The sequence below is a fragment of the Uloborus diversus genome, chromosome 1, assembly GCF_026930045.1.
Source record: "Uloborus diversus isolate 005 chromosome 1, Udiv.v.3.1, whole genome shotgun sequence".
NCBI classification, from domain to species: domain Eukaryota; kingdom Metazoa; phylum Arthropoda; class Arachnida; order Araneae; family Uloboridae; genus Uloborus; species Uloborus diversus.
In genome coordinates, this window is record NC_072731.1 from 141,214,344 (window position 1) to 141,237,895 (window position 23,552).

The 23,552-nt window shown below is 32.7% G+C and overlaps 1 protein-coding gene across 1 annotated transcript in view; it reads left to right on the forward strand.

The window, feature by feature from the left end:
* The window catches only part of LOC129232552 (ATP-dependent translocase ABCB1-like), a 103,148-nt gene that overhangs the window by 11,746 nt on the left and 67,850 nt on the right, over positions 1 to 23,552 (forward strand). The window contains exons 3-9 of the mRNA XM_054866688.1: positions 4,453 to 4,677; positions 7,792 to 7,963; positions 9,685 to 9,809; positions 11,426 to 11,615; positions 15,282 to 15,395; positions 22,627 to 22,737; positions 23,193 to 23,318. Of these exons, the coding sequence (XP_054722663.1) occupies positions 4,453 to 4,677; positions 7,792 to 7,963; positions 9,685 to 9,809; positions 11,426 to 11,615; positions 15,282 to 15,395; positions 22,627 to 22,737; positions 23,193 to 23,318 (1,063 nt within the window). The remainder of the gene's footprint in view (positions 1 to 4,452; positions 4,678 to 7,791; positions 7,964 to 9,684; positions 9,810 to 11,425; positions 11,616 to 15,281; positions 15,396 to 22,626; positions 22,738 to 23,192; positions 23,319 to 23,552) is intronic.

Genomic DNA, 23,552 nt, shown 5'->3' on the forward strand with positions numbered 1-23,552 from the left:
CAAACATAATTACTTTACTAGCCACCTGCGACGGAAAGACTCGCCGCCTCGAGTGAATTTATCATTAATCTGGCTCACATGGAGTATATCTATATGGTCTTGGCGAAAAATTAAACGGATATCGTTAAGTTGGTGTCATTTTTTTGCAAGAAATTGCCGAATTAGGCGACACCTGGTGACTTTTCAACATGACTGCCACGTAAACATCGTCAAAGTCACTTGACACCCAACAGCCAACCAGAAGCGACCTTTAGCTGGAAATATATACATACATAAATAGATAAACACGATCAAATTTTAATAGCTTAGATTGCCAGTAGATTTTAATTTACTTTTACACTAGCCGCCTGCGGCGACCAGCTGGTCCGCCTTTTTATGCCATTCAACTTTTTGCGCCAGGGTTGCCGCCTTCGGCGGCTGCTTAGACAATTTAGCGACGGTATTAATCAATGTTTTTCTCTTTTTTTTTTCAATATTATCATTCGCCTTTTTACGCCAATGTTGTCGCCTTCGGGTCTGCTTAAACAAATTTCGTGGCGGTATCAATCATTCTATATCTATCTATATCATTAGTAGTTTGAATAAAATATTTTCTAGATCTATCTCCAGTTCCGTCGTTTGGAATATTTTTAAAGGAGGGGGAGGGGAGACACAAACGACGTACTCTTCATGCAAATTTTGTCGAAAAATAACAAAAAGCACTTCCACTTTTATGTGAAAGCCTTGTTTTTTCAAAGTCATGGTGTGTGTGGGGGGGGGGGCACTGACAGCCTGTTGAAATTCTTTAAATGACGAGCATGCCTCTTTCTTGCTGTCCATCTACTATATCGACCTCTATATTTGTCTATCTATCAATCTATACGATATGTGCATATCTACCTCCTGACAGTACAATCTTTTTTTTATTTTCTAAGTATTAGTTCGAAAACAAAACTATCAATCTATACGATATGTGCATTAGGGTGGAACGAAAAAAACAAAGTTTTTATTTTCGAATTGTAATAGAGCAGAAAAGTTGCGATTGGTGAAAACTTACAAAACAAAACAAAAATTTTTAAAATCGGATAATATCTTCCGATCCCGCAACGAGCCTAAAAATTTGAAAAAATGGAAAATTTCATGTGTTCTTACCGATTTTTTAAAAATTTTGCTCCAACGTTTCTTTTTAATACTCTAAGACGGAAAAGTTACAATTGGGGAAGCCTACAGAAATTTTAAAAAAACATACTGTAATCGAATAATACTCTCTGATCCAGGAACAAGCATGAAAACTAAAAAAAGGGAGAATTTCATCTTTTCTTAGTGCTTAAAAATAAAATTCTTCTTGTTGTTGTTTTTTCCCCGCTGTTACAGGGAAAAGCCTTTAAAAAACCCCCTATATTACACATAAACATTAATTTATTTCTTGACTTTTAAGGTATCCTCTAAACATGCAAAACTAACCATTCTTTGCAACAATGAAACATTTTCAAATAACAGAAAGTTATAAAATATTTACCAAATTCACAATTCAGTATACAAGTCTTCTTGTTTTAAGTGTTACTTGTTAAAGCTAATTTATAATCAGATTTTTTGGAAAATTCGGGCATAATTGATCTGGATTTCAATATTGCTCTTATGTAGCCATCTCTTTATTTAAATCCACACACTTTGAGTGAAGCTTCCGTCACTAGCTTCACACATCTTTTGACAGCTTGCGTATGGCAGGGGAATAGTTTTATATCCCAGTCGGGTATAGTGCCTGTTACAATAAAATTTTCAATGTCTTTGTTAGGAACTTTTCGAAGAAGAGGTGGAGAAGATAGCTTTGTCGTGTACCAATTAATAATCTCTGTGTAATCTTCTGCTTCGAAATTTAGAGATGGAATGGCAAAGTTTCTAATGCTTTTGCCTTTAGAAAGAAACTCTCTGGCTTTTAACACACTTTTAAACGCTGGTTCTCTTATATGCCTCCTTTCATCAAACACCACTGCCATTAATAAGTTTCCAAGATGTGCAAATAAAGAGTTTCTTTCAATGACAGGGTAAACAACTTGTTTTAGATTGTCAGGTAAGTATCGACAGGTTTGAATTGTTCTGTAAACATGAATGGCACCGTCTGTGAAATTTTTGCGGTTCTTTATTTCAAACCAGACCGGCATGTAACATCGCAAAATAAAAGTCACTATGTATTTTAACTCACCTGATGGGATCGATACACTTACGTACAGTCTAAGAACTCTATTTGCACAAGTGAGCCATCTGGAATGTGAGAGTGGGGCCGGGGTCACGATTTGACAAATCATTTGGACAATTGCCACCCTTTATCGCTTGAGATATATCTAAAAGATATCTTTGATCATTGCTCAAGCACTTTCTGTTTACATCTGGAATTGTACAGTCAATTGCTTGAAAACCTATTACCGGCAATTTTTCGCAACCTCTGAGTTGTTCTCCTATTGATCCAGAAAATGAACTTGGGCCAGTTGTTACACCATACAAATGCCGAAAAAAATGGCGAAAAGGAAACTCAATGAAATGTAATAAACAAATAGCCCATTGCAATGTTCGTCCAATATAAATTTCAAATTGACGAATCGCGCCACTTTTCCATCCAGTATTGATTTTAGTACCATCGCAACCTACGATGGCTAAACCATCCAGTGAAATTCTTTGTTCATTTAGATATAATACAATGCTATTCACTATGTCTTTGGCTGATCCAGAGTTTGGAGACACGTGAAACGGAATCAGGTTCTTTGATAATAGAATAATGCTCTTAAGGACTTTCTCGTAATTCTTTTCTGCAAAGATGGATTCATGTTTGAAACACGTTAAACAGAGCAAATAGACATCACACGCACATTAGAAACATTGAGAAATACTGATGCCAGCACGACTGCTTTATTCATTTAAGTAAGATACCTATAGACAAAAACCAACTAAAAAGCTCATAAATTCAAGATCGTGAGGCGCTAATGGGCCGTATTAGATGCATACACTGTACTGAGCGGCATAAACAAATATGCGTCTCGCGGGATTAAAGGTCCATGTGGACAATTTCACAGGCAGGCTAGTACTAAAATATCACATTTATTTTATAAACAAACGTTCTTTCATTGGTATTTCATACCGAACTTATGAGGATCGTTAAACTAAAAGAAAAAAAAAGCTGAAAAAGGGCTTAAAGTTTACATTTTTTTTAAAATATGTAGGTTCGTTGCGCTATCGGAAGATATTGTTTTATTTCAAAAAGATGTTTTTTTTGCTTTGAAGTCTTCACCAAACGTAACTTCTCCGTTCTGTAGCCTGAAAAAGCATATTGAACCAAAAATGTTAAAAATTCGGAAAAAAAAACCCCTGGAATTCTCAACTTCTTCGATTTTTTAGGCTTGTTTCTGGATCAGAAGGTATTATTCGATTTCAATTTGTTTTTTTTTTATTTCTGAAGGCTTTACCAATCGTAACTTTTCCGTCGCAGAGCCTTAAAAAGAAACATTAAAACAAAATTTTTGAAAAATCACTAAGAAAACGCGAAATTTTCCATTTTTTCAAATATTCAGGCTCGTTGCGGGATCGGAAGATATTGTCCGATTTTAAAAATTTTTGTTTTGTTTTGTAAGTCTTCACCAATCGCAACTTTTCCGCACTATTACGATTCGAAAGTAAAAACTTTGTTTTTTTTCGTTCCACCCTAATGTGCATATCTACCTCCTGACAGTACAATCTTTTTTTTTTATTTATATAAGTATTAATTCGAAAACAAAAACATTTTTGTCCACTCAACCTCGATCTATCTCTGTATCTACCTAACCTAACCTAACCGCCATTCAGTTGGATCATGTGATGAGGTAAGCTCGGAACTCAGCCGGCAAGCGAGCAGCTCGCGTTGCGTTCTGCCATTAAAAAAATTGTTAAAAAAAAACTATTGCGTATTTTTAAAAACTTTTTTCTTCTGAAGGGGGCAGAATGGTTTTACTATTACCAATTAAAATTTTAGAATTGAGGGTTCAGTACTTTTTGCAGGATGGGTTTCGAAAAAAATTTAACCCAGAAAAAAATGCAAAATAAAGGTTTTTTCAAAAATTTATAAAAAATACAAAAATTGCTCTATCTTCAAAATTTTTTCATTCATCATATTTAAAATTAAATTTCCTACACTATAGTACAAAAAATATTTGTATGGTGCGATTGGTTCGGGATCTGTGAGATAAAAAGTACTAAAAAGTGCAAAAAAAAAACACATAAAACATTAAATAACTTTTTTTCTAATTAAAATATCAAAAATCGAAGCCCGAGGTGCACATTTTCGGAAAAAACTTCACCTGTGCACCAAATTTCATCTTTCTAGGCCTTACCATTTTCCCAGGATGCGCGCCACAAACACACACACACACACACAAACATCTTGTTTTATTATATGTATAGATTTACTGGTACTACGTATTTATAGCAAGTGTTTCTCCTGTTTAGGTCTATGCAAGACTTTTTAGACTCAACCTCAAGATTATGCATGTATAACGCAATATGTGGAGTTGCTATTTTTATATGTAACTACATATATGTAAGTTTCTTTAGCCTTGCTGCAGCAAATCAAGCTTTTAGAATCCGATGTCTTTTTATGAAATCGATCCTGAGGCAGAACATTGGATGGTTTGACACAAACCAGACAGGAGATTTTGCAAGCAGAATAACAGAGTAAGTAAAGTTCGAACTGCAAATATTTTCAAAGAGCGGTCTCGCATGCGAGAGAGAGACATTTTAACAATAAGTGTTTACCAATATTATTGTAGAAAGAGAGCGTGATCTCGTTTTTGGTTTTCTTTTTGATGTTATGTTACTTAATTTTTTGAAGTGATAACTTCTTATAGGAGGGTAAAAACCGATTTGTGACGCAACTCTCGTCTGGCGTTCTTTTCGTTCGCGCATACGACAGAAGCGCGCATGCTTAGGGAAATTCTGTTTCTTTACTCTTTGGGTCTGCTTTAAGCGCTAAGTGATAGTAGAAAAAGTAATGAAACTAACAGAAGATGGATGATCGTCGCAACATAACACAATCTCCAAACGAAAGGTGAGTTTAACATTACAATATAATGCCAATAACATTATAAACAATATATATTCAAAACAGCATTTAATCTTTAAATTTATTTTCAAAACAAAAAAAAAAAAAAGAAAAAAAAAGAAAAAAAAGCGATTAGTTATACTAAAAATATCTCGCTTCATTTAGGGTTTTGAACTGTGAGAAGGTGTACATATTTTAAACAAACTTCATCCCCGCAGACTCCGCAACGCAGGGGCTGGGGACGATCGAGAAAACAAAAAATAATAAACATTTAATTTGTGCATCACATAATGAAATCTAAACTGACTTTAACTTTAAAACAATCACTCGTTAAGAAGTTAGTTATTTGGGGGGGGGGGGGGGTCCAATAAAAGTGTGTTGTTAGGGTTTCTGGTGATTTTTTGCAGGGGGGGGGGAATATAGATCCTAGCCTGGTCGTAATAATAAGCCAATTTTATCATTTCAGATTTAAGCTTAACCTTGTGGTTTGTTTATGGTGATAACATTTATTTTCAATTAGCAGTTTAATGCAGTATTAAATCTTTAAATTTATTTTAAAAACAAAAACATTTTTGCAATTAGTCATACTAAAAATAACGCGCTTCATTTAGGGTTTTGAACTGTGATAAGGTGTACATATTTTAAACGAACTTCATCCCTGCAGACTCCACAACGCGGGGATTGGGGACGGCCAAGAAAACAAAAATAATAAATAAACATTTAATTAGTTCATCACAGAGTAAAATCTAAAATGCTTCGTGAGTTTGAGCGTTTTTTCTGATAAACGAAATATTAAGAAACGACGCGTCATTTAATCTATTGTTTTTGCGCCGACATCAAGCTTTATGTTTAAAAGTAGTCTGAATGGTGATCAAAGAATAAAATGATTTTTCATTTAGAGCAATTTTGAAGTCGTCTCAATGAAGCAAAGCAACAAATTATTATTGTCAACATATATATCTCCAAACAAAAGTATTTCAAGTATTATTCAATTTATTCATTAACAACTTTTAAATTATACACAAGAAGGTTCTGCTTTAGTTAATCAAGATTATTATACAATTCCTTAAATTTTAACCGGATATTTTAATGGTTATTTTGCTTCTGATCGAGCTAAAAATTTAGTATCGTTTCTACAATCCAAATTACAATTACAAATGATTAATAAGCCAGAAGAAGCCACTACAAGTCACGGAACTGCTGTACTTGATGTAGTCTTTGCAAGATTTTTAGATAACATACAAGGCAAAAATTTCGTTACTTATTATAGCTACCATAAACCAATTGTTACTTTCATAGGATTAAATAATGATAATAATTTAATCCTATAAAAGTTATCACTTCTGCCGAACGTCTCGTGACGCACATTTTTTTTTTTGTCACGATTCAGAAATCTTAATTTTTACTAAGAATTTTAGCTCTTTGTAAATTCTTAATCATAGCTTTAAATCGACGTCTTACGTTTCATATGAAACGTTGAAAGGCATTTTTTATGACATAATTACGTATTTCTTTTTCATTCAAAATAACTGAAAATCTTTTGGTTTTGAAAAAGTTGTAACGGAAGTAGTATTTGTCTGTCTTCCGCTTACATAGCCTATCATTTACATTTCATGAACTTATTTAGCTCGTAATAATTCTAGAATGTTCTTCAACGTTCATTTATTTACGCAAACAATTTTACTTAAACCTATGCCTGGATATTCTTTACTAGAAAAATACCAAAACTATGTATACTAGAGAAAAAAGTATTTTTAAGGAGAGGGGGTGTGTTTTTGGTGCCTCGACAGTAAGTTTTTCACATCTGGTTTTAGATTCGTTAGGCACAACCCAAAATCGACTGACAGGGGATGTCAGTCTTTTCCCATCTCTTTCTTGCTTTCGTAACGTAATTGGAAACCACATTGAAACATGTATTTCCACAAGGTATGAAGATGGAAAAAATATCAAAAAAAGTTTATTCTCTTACTATTTTGTACTGTCTTGCATTTCTATATAAAAAAAGTAATGTATAATTACAAAGATAAAAACATAAAAACTGCGTTTGGTGTACTATTGCGCTTTTAGTAATACACTACCTTAATTTTAGCGCTAAATTGTTTAAATAGGACCTGGACTCGTGACCCATATTTGCCCCTCATGGATCCCCTACTTTATCTTTCACTTACAGGGACCCCTTTCAGACCATGCTGGACCCCTCGGGAGTCCCTGTGAACCAGTTTGGGAACTACTAGACTAGAACCTATGCGTGCCACAAACACACCTGGCATCTAAAATTCCTGATTTATCATTAGTAGAGACAAGAGAAGATACTGCTTATATATTTCAAAGCCTTTTCTACTGATAATTTGGAATTTTGAGGACGAACTGAACAGCGCAAAATATATTTCATTCACTAGTTTTTACTACTTTTAAAATTGAAAATACTTATGCTATTGCCAACAAATGGTTTTGTTAACTTTAAGAACGCAGAACATTTGTTTTGCAATTTTCTAATTCCTGTTTAACTTTAGTAGAACCCTTTGAAGCAAATATTATGTAATAAAAGAAAAAAAAAAAGAGTTTTAATATTTAGAGTAATACTCCATTAGAAGTATTACTAAGATCAAGCTATTTTTAAAGCATTAAAACGCGCGCCATTATTATTATTATTTTTTTTAGCTTCATGACACCTAGCCTATTATTAATATGGATTAATCGTCTAAACAAATTTATTAACTCTATGTCTTCTTATATCTTTTTATTAGCGACTTAACCCGCATTCAAGATGGCATGGGAGAGAAGATTGGCCTCTGCATTAGTCTTTTGTCATCTACTGTACTTTGTGTAGGCGTCGCATTGTACTACGGATGGATACTGGGGTTAGTCATTTTATCCACAACACCTGTTGCTGCAATTGCAGTGGCAAGAATGGCAAAGGTATAGTTACAAAGAGCAATTCAGTAGAGGATCATACCCAATAACACAAATGAATTGTAAATTTTGAAAACAGCTCATGTCTGAAGATTTAAACTTCGAAAAAGGATTAAGCCTTCTTTATTCACCAAATTTAAACTCATAATAAGCAGAATGGGAACTGGGCGGAAGATGTTTTCACAGAATACCACCGCAGATGTTTAAAATTTATGCCCATAAAAAAAGGTACAACCCGACTCGTAAAGTAAACAAAAACCTTAATATCTAAAAACTTTAGGCAAAAATAAACACCCATTTTTGACTTACTTTCATATAGCAAGAAAATGACAAATGAGGCAGTGAGAAGCAAAGGGATGTAAGTGGACGGACGAGGGTGGGACAGCTCGGAGATCCGGGAATGGACCCCGAAACGTGACGTCAGCTCGCGATGACAGACACCTAGTGCGTATGACGCTGACGGACCGCACAGCTTCTTCTAGACAATTGGCAGCACAGTGGTCAACAGCTACAGGTGTTTCATTGTGTGCTTCATCAATTCGGAGACGTGTGCTGCAGTGTGGGCTGCGCGCAATGATTCCTTTATACAGGATTCCTCTCAAGCAAAACCATCGCCGCCTGCTGCTACAATGGGTCCATCTGCATAGGAGCTGGCGTGCTGATTGGCAGCAGGTCGTCTTTTCTGACGAATCCCGCTTCAATTTGTTTCACCATGATGGCCGAAGTCGTGTCAGGTGCTGTGCTGGTGAAAAGCACATTCTGGAGTGCATTATCATACGCCACAGTGGACGAACAGCTGGAGTTATGGTCTGGGGTGCCATAGCATATCATGGACGATCACAATTGCTACGAATTGTGGGCAATTTGAACAGTACCCGATACATAAACGAATTTTTACAGCCCCAAGCTACTTCTTTCCTGCAAGGATTGCCAGGAGCTGTATTCCAGCAGGATAATCCCGTCCACATGTCTCCAGGACTGTCAAATCCTAACTTGATTCTCAGCAGGTACAGCTTCTTCCTTGGCCTGCATATTCCCCGGATATGCCACCAATTGAACATGTGCGGGATTTCGTTGGGTGGCGTCTCGCTCGTGATCCTCGCCCTGTTGCTTCGACAGACGAACTTTGGTAGCGCATACAATATGGAATGCTCTTCCGCAGGCAGATATTCAAACTTTGTTTCACTCCATGCCGACTCGTGTACCAGCTCTCATTGTGGCGCATAAAACAAAATACTAATTTCTATCTCTTTTATTGTTTATTTGGTTTGAAAATGTAATCATTTATTTGTACTATTACCACTCAACTGTGCATTAAATTTCATTCAACTATGATGCTTCCTTCATGGTGTTGCAATTTTCACAAACAGGAGTGTTTTTAAAGTTTCGAGTAAATCACGTTTAAAATTCAGATCCTTGGTAGGATTTCATTAACTTTGTTTTCTAAATCACGCTGTACAGCACTACCTGCTGGTGCTACTAGTACCGTCTCTTGTTCCTTGACCAGAGGAAAGATCCACCTACCATTTATACTGGTTATCTCTAAATGTTTATTTTTGACACTTACATCCCTTTGCTTCTCACTGCCTCAAATGTTAAAGTAGTTCAACGAAACAGGATTTTACAACGCCTTATTTTTTTAATGAGTAATCATAAACATTGTTCTACGCACTCATGCGCTCAATCAAAGGTATTCCTAACTTTCAATTACTATCATTTGCTTTTAGGTGCAGGCAAACGCTTCGCGTCAAGAACTTGCTGCTTACGCAGCGGCCGGAGCTGTCGCAGAAGAAGTCCTTTCTTCCATTCGAACAGTAGTGGCATTTGGTGGCGAAACAAAAGAAATTAAAAGGTCTCTTTTCCTTTTCACTCTAAGTAATTGAATCTTTACTCCTTGTAGTCTAAGATTCGACTTACGTTTGTCTTAACCTCCTCGAGTTTCCTAATAAGTTGTGATAAAAATGTAAGATAGAAACGATTGAATAAGGTAAAAAGCGTGCAAAACATAAGGGTGTCGCGTCTTGAAGCTTCAAAGAAATTTTGCAGATTTTCAGCCGGTGTCTTCAAATTTTGCAGTAATATGCAAATCTTCTGCAGATTTTTATACCAAGTACTACTTTAAAGAACAATAATACTAATAACATAATCTACATATGAACAAAAGATGTAGGTGTGTCTATGTGGCAGTGTGTGTATGTTCCTCATAAAAATACACAGTTTACGCCGGATCTCTGCGCAATTTTGAAATTTGAAAAAAAAAAAAAAAAAAGTTATTAAGATGCCTAAATTTAAGTTTTGAGCCATAAAATTGTCCTTTTCTACACATTAACAGGAAAATGTTCACCCTTTTTCTTTTTTTTTTTTTTAGTTAAGCTGGTTGTTGAATTTGCGTCACTTGACACATTTTTTTGCTTTTGAGGCAGACCGTGTAACACCAGGAAATATAGCTAGTGTAAAATAAAATAAAAAGCAAAATCTTGAAAGATATCCACGATTTCTACAAGTCAAAAAATAACGTCAAAAATCCCGAAAGGAAGCAGTCATCAATTTTAGTCTACAGATCGGACATGATTGCTGGCAGATCATTTGTTTAGAATAAGCATAATCTCCTCCAACATATGACCTATTTTGAGGACTGGTACTACGAGCTCGAAATGTTTCTTGTCTTACAATGAACTTGACAGAAACTCCCAGAACAGCAAGGAAAATAGCAAATTGTTTTAAGATGCCTGGATCATCATAAAAACCTAGTGACACAAACTTCCTTTCTCATAAACGTTTGTTTGGAAAAAAAAATTGTTCTTTCAGTTTTACATTGAGGCAATGAGAAGCAAAGGGATGTAAGTAATAAAATTAAAAATTTGGAGGTAACCTGTACAAATGATAGGAGACGTGCTCCTCTGCTTTAGAGCACGAAATAGTGCTAGTAGCTTAGTAGTCGCTGCTCTACAGCATGATTTAGAAAAATATTTTAATGAAAACCTACCTAGGATCCGAAATTTAAATGCGATTTACACAAAACTTTAAATAGTCCACTTACATCCCTTTGCTTCTCACTGTTTCATTTCGTCTTTTACTTTTACTTAGAAATGCTGCTCTTTTAAGCAGAAAATTACGCCCTTTAGCCAGGGATAAGGTAGAACTATTGTCAGGCACCCTCAGCTTCAATGAGATGACATCTGCTTCCAGCTCGGTTATTCACTATTCGCGACTGATGAGTCCATAACAAGGAAGGAAGAAACTGCAATCTCTGGTCGTGCTAACCGGATTGTCGGTACATTTCAAATTGATCTTTTAGTTTTACTTTTGTTTGTTCCGTTCTAAATTTTGTTCCTTTGTAGAGTCATTTGTTTGGATGGAAATCCAAAATCGGACCATATGAAACACAAATTTATATTTTACTATTCATGAAATAGTTGCTTGATCAAAACAGTTCTTTAATCACAGAATTTTTATGATAACTTTCAGGTACGAAAACTGTTTGGAGCCTGCTCGGAAGAAAGGCATAAAACGAGGTCTCATGACGAGCATCATGGCCGCACTCACTTGGTTCTGCATTTTTGCCGGTTACGCCCTGGCATTTTGGTACGGCGTCAAACTCATCATTGAAAGTGAGGAAAAAGACACAAAAGAGTATACAGGAGGAAAACTGATTATAGTAAGGGGCTAATCCATGAAAACTAGGACAGAGGTACAAAAAATATAAGTGTCCACACATGGATGTTTAATTTATTTTTTCTAGTCTAAAAATAATGGAACTATTAAGCTATAGAGATATCTGGTGCAAGAACTTGGCAGTTCAATTGCATCAAAAAAATTTTAAACCATCAAGGCAAAAACTTCACGTAATAATAAAAAGAGACAATATTTTTTAGCTCTTAATATCTCCAACAAAGTTTACGGATATTTTTAAAGAAATACGGAATATAGCTTTGAAAAAATGTAATTTTGGAAAGTAATATTATTGTAATCTTTAGTAAAAGTAGTGTGCCGTTATAAAGTATTTTAGAGCTTTGGCAGCACTGTCATCGTCCCACCATCAAAGCAAATAAATTTAAAGTGCATCGGCTCGCAACGTTTCATTTTAATGTACGGCAACTCCTAGCTCCAGTTTTTTTTTTTTTTTTATATAGATGAATGTTTGAAATACTTTTTATGAAGCAAAAGCAGATAATAGTCTCGTTAAAACCATTCGCAACTCCAGTAAACTATAGGGGGCGCTGCAGTCACTTTCTAATGGTGGATGAAAAAGGTAAAACAAACAAATGCCGTAACTTGTAACTTGCTTTGGAGCTTAGTGAATGTCAGTATTTTTTTATCGTGTTTGTAGGAAGCTTTATTTTCTTTTCTTCTGAAATCATATTACACCATAAACTGTCTAAAGCCTGTAGTTTATCCCAAAGAAAACACGTGAAATGGAATGTTTTAACTTTTTTCGATAGTATTTTTAATTACCGCAAGGTAGCGTATTCGAGCTCAGGAGTTGCGAATATGCGTAACAATATATTCAGCTTATGAAAAATTTGCTGTTTGAACTTTTTTTTGTAAAAACTTTAGTTTCACATATTTTAATTGTGATTATATTTTTATTAGTTTAACATTAGTACTTTTAACAAAAACTAAGCATATCTTAAAATAAAATTCGACAGTACCGGAAACCTCTGCTAGAAATGTAATGTGTGTAACAGAAAAACAAACATTTTTCTTCGAACTATATAGAATAACATAAATTATGATACATAAACTCACATTTTCGACTGTTTTTCATTGTATTATTTTTAAATAATTAGGACGAATAGTTAAGCAGGTAAATAAATAATCATATGAAATTTAAAATAAAGTTAAAAAATAGAAAAAAAAATTTATACCGTTGAAACACGTTTTAAATACAAAAATAATGTGAGCCCCATTTGTAAAACATAGCTTATCAATGGACTATTAGGCAATTACCAACAAAATATGTTGCTACTTATTTCCACAACTTTTGTTGAATTAGTAAGTTTTCACCGCTTACAAGTTATGATCAAAACTGCTCGACTTTTGCATTTTTATTTTAACACTTCTTTTATATATTTATTTATTTTTTGCTGAGTGGTAAAGTTGGGGTACCTAGAGCCCTAGGAAACCCTAAATTTAGGTATAGTAGTTTATATTTTTCTCCATCGAAATAAATTCATACCTCCCGTTGCCCCAGCACCTTAAGTATAGTCAAATATTGATACTTTTATGAAAATTTAAAAGAAAGATTTTTTTTGATTAATTTTTTGTCGCTGGTTTTGTTTTGAGAGAAGGATATGTTTTAGATATATTAGTTTACGTATTCTCCCTTTTTTTTTTTTTTTTGCATCAAAATCCATTTATATCTCCCAGTGCCTCAACTGATTCAATTATAGTTGAAATTGAATAGTTTTTCGAGGATTTATAAAAACGAATTTTTTCGATTTTTAACCGACTTCAAAAAGGAGGCGGTTATCAGTTCATACCGTATGTATGTTTTTTTGTTTTTTTGTTTGTCCACTCACAGCGTCTCACTTAGTGAACCGATTTTGATGATTCTTTTTTTAATGGATAGGGGATGGCTCAACTTAGGTCCCATTACTTTGGTTGACCATATATGGTCTTTAGAAACATATATGGTCATTCCATATAACAGTAACATTAATAGTAATTGAATGATAATTTTGAATAAAGGCTTCTCTGAAGCAAGCATCAAGTTTCTTCAGTGTCATTGCTCCATAGTGGTGGTAAAGCTAACCTCGAAGCGAGGTGATGCAGTGATAAGGATCTGCTTAGCCTTCACAATATACTACCTAGTTATGTTTACCTCAACTATACAGGATTGCATCACAAGCAACTGGTTCGCTGTGAAATGCAAATTAGTTAGGGATATTCAAATGGGATATCAAATTAAATTAACACACGAATGAATTCCAGAGAGGAACAAAGATAAGTTTTTAGTGCCAATCGCTTAAAGTTTAAGGCGTGCTTATCGTTTTTTTTTAGTATGGAGCATTTTCATTAAAAAAAAATAAGGTAAAGTTTCGTGATGGTAACGTCTTACTTTTGCTGAAATATCTACATTTACACTGAAAAGAATGAAAAAAAAAAAAAAAAAAAAAATAGAACCGACTTCAAAATTGCTCTAAAAAGTGAAAAATAATTTTATTCTTTAAACACTATCGATAATACTTTTAAGCATAATTTTTGAAGTTGGCGCAAAAACGATAGATAAGATCATTCACAGCCATAACTCAACTACAACTATAAATTTAACCAGGCCTAGTTTCTTCACTACCACATACACTATGCATTGATAACAGCATATTTAAGTAACGATATAAATGTTTCGTTCCTAATTTTGGATGATTTTCTGAAAAAAATATGAAGGACGCAAGGTTACACTGGATTTTACTTTTTGTTTTTGCGCCAACTTCAAAAATTATGTTTAAAAGTATTATCGATGGTGTTTAAAGAATAAAATTATTTTTCAATTTTTAGAGCAATTTTGAAGTTGGTTCTATTTTTTTTCAAAATTTTTTTTTTATTTATTCATTTTGACTTGGAGTCGGAAATTTGTCCTATAGGTATCGTAGTTTACACATTTTTGAAGTTAAAATCCATTTATATTTTACTCAGAATTACCGTAGTTCCTTACCTGTACGTTGACTTTGACTTTGCCAGTCATGCAAAATTTAACATTGCGCTGATGGCATTAGCGAGATATTTAAGCGATATCGCCAAGTTGATATCAATTTTGGCGACTTAGTTTTGGCACCAAATGTGACGAGAAATTGCCAAATGTCACCAAACTTGATAACATTTCGAACACTAACACGTAAATAGTATTTCAAAGCTAATAATAAGTGGATAATCTCTGTTATCTCTAGTCTAGAAAAGGTAAAAAAAAAATGCTCTCGGTTAGAAAATGCTAAAATGTTCTTTTAAAGTTATATAACGGATGTCATTCTGTAGTGAGTCTAGTCTAGTTTTGACTGTCTTGTGTTGGAGAGCTTGTTTTAGATCTGTTATTCGCTTAGTGTCACCGTATTTGGGTGAAAACGATTATTTGGGGGCGTTGTGGTTTCGGTTTTACGGCTAAATGACATTTTCTTAATTACTATGAATATTTTAGCAATTGTTAACGTATTCCTTGCATATATTTGTAAATAAATTAGCTGTGTTTTCACAGTATCGGAGTCGTTATTTAAAGAATTTCTTGAAGTGTGCCGGACTTTTAACAATATTGTTTAATTTAGTACCCGAAATTTATAACATGTTACCATCCCATCCAAAAAATCCCGATAGAACTGTTCATTGTTTTCAGATTTTCTTCAATGTTGGGTCGGCAGCTATGTTCTTTGGACAGACAGCGCCATACTTTGAAGCCTTTGCCCTGGCGAGAGGTGCAGCTGCTAAAGTCTATCAAATTATTGATCGAGTAAGATCCCGTTTTCCAAAACCGCAATTTTAATCACTGTACAGAGTGTTCCGAAAGTGGACGTACTCCCTTTTACTTTGAATATTGTATTAGATATGGTTGAATAGTTGTTATACGCGGTTACCTTAAAGTCTTGAAAATCACGAATACCGGCAGACCGTCATCCAGGAAGTGACATAGTTGAATTCGTCACCATGTTCTCGCAAATGTTTTACGGAGTTTCAGCGATTCTGATATGTTTTTCCACAAATTATCTGCGAGAACATGGTTCGGAATCCAGCTGTGTTGCGACATGGATGGTGTTCTAACAAAGTTTATGACTCTTAAGACTTCAAAGTAACTCTGTTCAAAGTAACTGCCTTTCAGCCATAACCAATACAATTTTGGAAATAAAAGGGGTCTACGCCTACTTTTGGACCGCTTTGTGTACGTGATATAACGGTTAAATGTTGAAAATTGATCTTGAATGTGAATTGCCTTGAACGCGATATTGTTTGTATAGTAGGACCAGTTTTTATTGAAATAGAATTTGGAAAGCTTTATATCGCGTGAAAAGTATATAATGTTTCACCTTAGCAATTATTTAGCTAATACGCGATATTCGAATCCCGCGTATTAAATTGCATCAATGTGAACACACGTCAGTTTAAGGTTATCTCAACGAACATCGATGTATTACGTACCAATATGACGAAATGTATGAAATCATACTATAATTTAAAAAGAAAATCAGTGAGTGTTTTTATTGCGCAGGAAAGAGAGGAGTTTCCTTTTTTTTGTGCAGTATTTAAATCTTTTTACGTACTATGCTATATGCAAAGTAAAAAAGTGAAAGATAAATTTGTCTAACATTTGGACCGAAAGAATTAACAAATGATAAAAACTAAAAAAACTCATCAGTTTTGTCATCACCATCTGAAGAATCACTTTTCCAATTAAATCATACGTATGATACCTTTCCTTTGTCACATGTTACGTGTCACCATTTTTTATTGTAGCTAGCAGCATTTGGGTAAGACCAAATGGTCTCGAAGGAAAACGTACATTCATTGTGAATGAGATCTCTTCCACAGTCAGAGCAATAAATTAAGCTAAGCTTTTGAACTCAAAGAGAGCCAGCCTTTTGAAAGAATCAAATTATAGCAGCCATCAAGAAGTACTACGGGGCAGGTAGTGATGTGTCACAACTTTCCCGAAGAAATGTGATTTTTTGCCTCAACCCAAAAACCGACCTTTCAAGGTGTAATAGAAAACAATTAGCAAAGAACTCTGGATAAACGTAAATGTATCTGAAAAGGAAAGAGCTCAGGAATAAATATCACACCAACACACAGCTTCGATTTTAATTAAAATGTGATAGAACAATATTTCAAAAAATCAAAATGTTACAAACACGCAATTTTGAGAAACCTTTCTTCTAATTCTCTACAAGAAGTGCTAGCGATATATTTTCAACTTTACAATAGTGTAATTTGTTTAGCCTCAGCTGCCCATGTAACAACTTATCCATGTCACAACCTGCCTCAGTCTCCTCGACCCCTTGTTAGGAAGTTTTGTCACAGGGGGACTTTACCAAAAATTCCATTTATTAATTGAGGGTCGTTCCACGTCAAATCAACCACAAAAATGGGATTTTAACACCCACCGTCTTGGAATTTGATCAAACTTGGCATACTTCATCCCTTTATGGTTACAAGCAACCCCCTAATTTTTTTTCTTTCAGTATCAATGCGTTTTGATTTTACTGCCTTTTGAAATTTGGCGAATTTACATTTTTTATCATTTTCAAGACACTCAAATTGAGATGTTGTTGTTTATGAAAAAAATTATTTCTTGGTAACTAATGCTATAACCTTTTTGAAAATTTTTACACAAAATAGAAAGACTTTGAACATGTTGATAAAAAATATTTCAATAATCTTAGTTTGCACAAAATTTTTTAAAAAAATTAGAAAATTGAAAATTTTGAATTTTTTTTTCAAAAAAAGATGTTGGCAAAAAACTGAATTTCAACAAAAGGGTCAGCTTTAAAAATCATGATTTTTTAAAAAAATGATCATGAATATGTACTCTAACTTATCCAATGAAAAACATTAGGGGACTTTAAGGGATTCTGCCCCCCCCCCATTCTGGAAAAAAAGCATAAAACATCATACAATCTCTTCCATATTCTTAAAAACAGAATTGTCAACAATTATGACAAAAATTCAAATATAATGTGTTGAATATGGAACTCAAATATAAAAAAAAATATACTTAAGCTTCTATTTTATTTGAAATAGTTTAAAATTTGTCAAATCAATCACAAAAATGGGATTTCAACACCTACCATCTAAATTTTGATGAAACTTGGTATACTTCCTTATTTTGTGGTTAAAAGCAACCCCTTAGTTTCTTTTGTTTCAATCTCAATGTATTTTAATTTTATAGACATTTGAAATTTTTCGATTGCATTTTTTTTGTCATTTTCAAAGACACTAACTGAGCTGTTGTTAATGGGGGAAAAAAATGTTTCTCAGCAACTAATAATATTACCTGCTTGAAAATTTTCATAAAAAATGTTAAGACTTTGAATATTTTTATAAAAAATATTATAATAATCTTAGTTTATGCAAAGAATTTTTTAAAAATCAGGAAGTTAAACATTTTGATTTTTTTTGTCAAAAAAACCATTGTTGAAATTCTAAATTTTTAACATCAGGGTCAGTTTTAAAAATCATGATTTGAAGAAAAAATGATCATGAGTATGTGCTTTAACTTTTCCTATGAAAAAAGTTATGGGTCTTTTAGGGATTCTGTCCCCTCCCCCCTAGAAACAACGAAAGCATCATAGAGAAAAGTTTTTCCATGTCTTTGAAACAAGAGTTCCCAGCAATTATTTAAAAAATTTAAATATAAAGTGGGCAGTTCTCAAAAGGTGGGAACAAAAAAGTTAACTTTGAGCAATTTCAAAAATTTTCGAATTTGACATCAATTTTGATTTTATTCTATAGTATGCATACCTAGAACACAATATATGAACATGAAAAGACAGCAGGTATTTGTAAAAATTGTTAATTAGCAAATTAAATCAGCAATCTGTAGGTAACAGATTTTGGACATTGCTTTCCTGTAGGTAACGGATTTTGGACATCATCATAACGTAAGTTTCATCATTTTTGACAATTGTTAATCTGATTTTTAACTTTTCCAATGAAAATTTTATTTATTACTTTTTAAATTTTGCAATTTAATAATAAAGAGGATATTAATGAAATACTTGAATGGCTATACATGCTGCTCCTTACATTTAATAAAGTTTTGGAATGATTTTGAAGAAATTGATGCAAAGTTAAAAAAAAAGCTTCAAATTAAAAATAATACAATTGTAAAAAGTGACATCAGTTTTAATAATGAATATTTTTTCTAATGTCATAAGAATTAAAATGATGTCTAAAAAAATTATTGAAGAAAGAAATTCGTATTTCTATTTGGAGATCGTTAAATTATGTTTCCAAAAGAAAGAAGAGAAAAAGAATTCTAAAATAATAAAAGCGGAAAAAAAAAAAAAAATTGCTAGCGCAGGTGATAAAGTCGCCAAAAGTGGTACAGCTGACGATAAACTACATTTGTCAGACTGGAATTCCCCTCTGGTAACCTTTAGCGTATCGTATACTGTGTTGTCGCTAGCGGAAGTTTGCTTGGCGATGTTAGCGCAAAATGGCTTTCGTTCGATCATAGAAAGCCATGTTACTACTGTAATTTATGCATTGTTCAATGTGTAACGTATTAATTATGCAAAATACCAATGGATTAAAAAAGATAACATTATAATAACCTTTTTTATTGAGGTTAGAAGACAGTGGATCATCAAAAATTATGAATAAACGGACAGAATTATCGGCATCAAGATCGTAACGCCATTTGGACATCTCACATGTATGTTTAAGAAAAATCATTTTTCTTCTAAGATACTGCATAAAAGCTTATGAAAACACTTTTAAACAATTAAAAATTGATTCTGAGGATCGATAAATACCTTTAAAACAAAAACATCATATACTTAGTTCTCAAATAATAGCATTTTAAAGATCGCAACTTTTGGACATACATCAAATTTCAAAGTTACGTTTTTTTTTAATCGTTTACAAAGTAAACAATCTATCTTTATTTTTGTTATCTGTGTAAAATATTAACAAAAAGTTATTCAGTGTAAGATTCATACCTTTAATTTTTTTTTGAAACGTATGGAAATAATTTAAAAAAAATTTTTTTTAATGGTACATTTGCTCAGTTAACGTTTTGGTATGTCCAAAATTGTGCCTTTTAGCAAAGAAAATATTTTTTTAATGGCATTTGAAGAGCATTTTTTCCATAATTTATGTCAATTCTTGTCTCTATACAGTATTATAGTTTAACTCAAAAATTTTTGAGTTAATTAAAATGAAAGTTATTTGGTGTTGAAGCTTCAAAGTTGAGGTCTGTGTTTGTTCCCACCTTTTGAGAACTGCCCAAGTGTGTTAAATATTGAACTCAAACATATAAATTTGATATTCAAACTTTTTTTTATTTGAAATAGTTAAAAATTATTACAATTATATTAAATATAGACATTCTGAAAATAAGATATCATGAAATTCAAAAGTTGCAGACAGCAATATCTGCATATGGATTACTGCATTTTAGTCCAGACAAGTTAAAACAAAAGTAAAGTCTTAACACCAATTCATAATCATTCAGTTACTAGTACTTTCAGGATCCACCCCCCTCCCCTTACGTTTGAGAAAAATTGCTATCGTGGAACTGCTTTTCCATTATAGTTTTACTGCTGTACAATGACAAATTCATCCTTTTAATTTCTTGAAATTACATTTAACACCCCTTGAAAATTAATGGCCTGATTGTTTAGTAATAATATGACTAAATAAAGTAAATTACCTTTCCCCCTCCCCTCAAAGCAAATGAAGAAATAAATTAGTATTTATGCAGCTCTCGTATTCAATGGATTTTTATATTTTTTAATGACAATTGGAAAACAAATTATTATTTGCATGGAAATTTTTTTTTTGTCCAGATTCCCCCCCCCCCCCAGCTTAATGACATAACTCGCAACTTTTCCTCAACTTACTGGGGTTTCAAAATTTTGTATCACTTATGCTTATTAATGTTTAACATTCATATTATGAAAATTAATTCCAGTAAATGAATTTTCTATTATTTTTGTTTTCTTTCTTTTTAAAAACAATAATAGATTTGAATATCTTGTGAGGAATAAATACATAATTTTTGAAAAGAGATAAAAGCTTCTTGTTAGTCAGGTCTGCTAAAAAAACAAGTCCTGCTCACACTCGTTTAGAAAACAAGTAATGGTGCCTTCTTTCTCTACAGGCCTCCCATGGAGTACGTTTTATTCTACCCTATCAGAATTGCACTAACAGTACAGAGTGGTTGCTGACTCCCCTGGAAAAAAGATAGAATTCTCAGAAGGAACTTTTCTAAAATTTTGAGAAAAGGTCAATATGAAAGAATGAATTGAACTAGAATAACAATTAGATGTTGACTTATAGGAGTTCTAGCAAAATGTGTGTCAAGCTAGAAAGCTTTTCAACCATTGAAGTTAGCATTGGGCAGACCCTAAGAAAAAAAAAGTCGAGTTACCTGGATTATCAGTGTGTCCAGTTACTGAAGTTTCACTGTATTTAAACTGGAATTATACATAATGTTTATAAATCATTTGTAGAAAATAAAAAGTGGCTTAAAAGAACATACTGCCCTTGATAAAACTAATGTAGCAGTTGAAAGAGGGATCAAGAAGAAGAAAGTGTATTTTAAATAAAAAGTAGTTACCAATTAACCACAGTGTATATATTGTGGTATATTAACCCAATATACCACAGTCATAATATAAACAACTAACTATAAACGTAAACCATACAGCTTGCTGATCAGCTGTCATCTAATACCAGCTTTTCCTTTTGGGGGCTAGTAAAGCTACCAAAGTTGGAGGTGACAGGCAAATATATTAAAAACAAAACAAAACATCTAAAAAAATTACTAGTGAAATGTAAAATAAAAACACCTGTCATTTGTACAAATGCCAGGTTATTAGGATCCATTTATGATCATAGAAACGCTCAAGATAACAAAACACACTTTTAGGGTCAAATGAGATTGTTGCAAAGCCTTAATTAAAAACATTTTGGGCAATGGTAACCATTTTAAACTCATACCCAATAAATTGCTATGTTAAACCAAATTCAAGTTTCAGTTTGATATTGCATTCAATTAATGAATCAAGTTAAAAGCTCTGAGCTGGTATTTATAGGATTTTTAATACTTTGTATAAACTGCCTAATTATAAATTAGAATTAGATAAAAAGTTTTAATTTCTATGTTGCCCTAAGTTTAACAATAATTTTTAGTATGCATAAATTGTTGTAGGAAAATTTCGAATTTTGCTATATCTTATTTTTATTGTTTATTATTAATTAATTTAATTAATTATTTACAATTCAAAAAAATCTTCAGTATTTAAATGTTTACATTTACAATCAAACACCAATGTATTTCAATATTTAAATTTTATTTAATGCAATTATTAACTTAGCTTGTAATATTGTGATCAACTTTTTTTCATTAATCAAAATAAGGGGCAGGGGGGCAGAATCCCTCAAAGTCCCCTAAAGATTTTCATTTTATATGTTAGCACACATGTTAATGATCATTAAAAAAATATATATAAATTATTTTAATTTAGACCCTCATGCCAAAATTTTAAAATTTTACTATCATATTTTTATTGAAAAAATTTAAAATTTTTCAGTTTGTTAATTGTTTTTTAATTGCTGAATATAAATTTAGATTTTTGACGTATTTTTTTCTGAAATACTTGAAATCTTAATATTTAATATAAAAATTTTCCAAATTTTTTTATCTTTAGTTATTGAGAAATAATTTTTTTTGCAAACAGCTGCTGTTCATTCTCAGAGAACTGTAAATGACAACTAACGCAAAATCGCAAAACTTTGAAGGACCAAAAAATAAAAACTATTTTTAATAGAGAAGAAATACTTTAGGAGGTTACTTAGGACTATGAAAAGTAGAAGTATACAAAGTTTCATTGGAATCTGAGATGGTGGGTGTTGGAGTGTGGTTGAACTGACATGGAATGACCCTTGATTGAGTGTGTGATAATTATCATGTGTCAAATACGGCCCTTTTAAGCGAGCTTATGTTTTCAATTTATTTAAAGGAACCTTCCATCGATAGTAGCTCAGATTCCGGCATTAAGCCTTTATCGTTGGATGGTTATATCAGATTGAAGAATGTTGCTTTTACGTACCCATCAAGGCCAACTGTTCAAGTAAGTGTAAATGTTTACCAAAAGGTATATGTCAAAGTAAAATTTTTCTATGCCCACGAAAAAAAGGATTTTAGTTCAAAATATGAAGTTGAACAACATTTAGATGAATTTTTAAAATGTAAACTCTCTCAAATAATCTCTTTTAAAGTAGTAAAAATCATATGAATCTAATTACATGTTTCTTTTTTTTTTTTAACCGAATGTTAGTGATGAAATTATTTGTATTTTGTGGACTTGACAATTTTATTTTGACATGAAACATTTCATCCGAATTTGTGATGTTCAAATTTACCCTTTTTTCCCATCTTATTTTTAATCAAATGAAATCACGCAGAAAAATATACACAAAATGTTAATATGTATTTTCCCCCCTCATACTTAACTCTAAAAACTCAAAATTCAACATTTTCCCCTCTGTTCTTTTATAACAGAATGAAATATTTCAAATCTTGTAGATATTGACTGAATTATCATTAGACGTTCAACCTGGAGAAAAAATTGCTCTAATAGGACACAGTGGATGCGGGAAGAGTACAGTTATCCAGTTGATCTTGAGATTCTACGACGTGGATTCTGGAAGTGTAAGTTCCCTTATCTTCAAGAAGTAAAGAACTAAAAGTGAAAAGTAAATCATATTCAGACCTTACTGTTATTATTTGCCATGTTAAAGGTAAAATTAGCATATTTGCTTATTAGCCAGTGGCAGGTATCCTCCAATTTTTACGGCTACTTTTTTTTAAGTTAAGGGCCATGCAATAACGGATTTTTTTCAATATAAAATGAAATAATTTAGTTGATTATCGTTAAAAATCAAT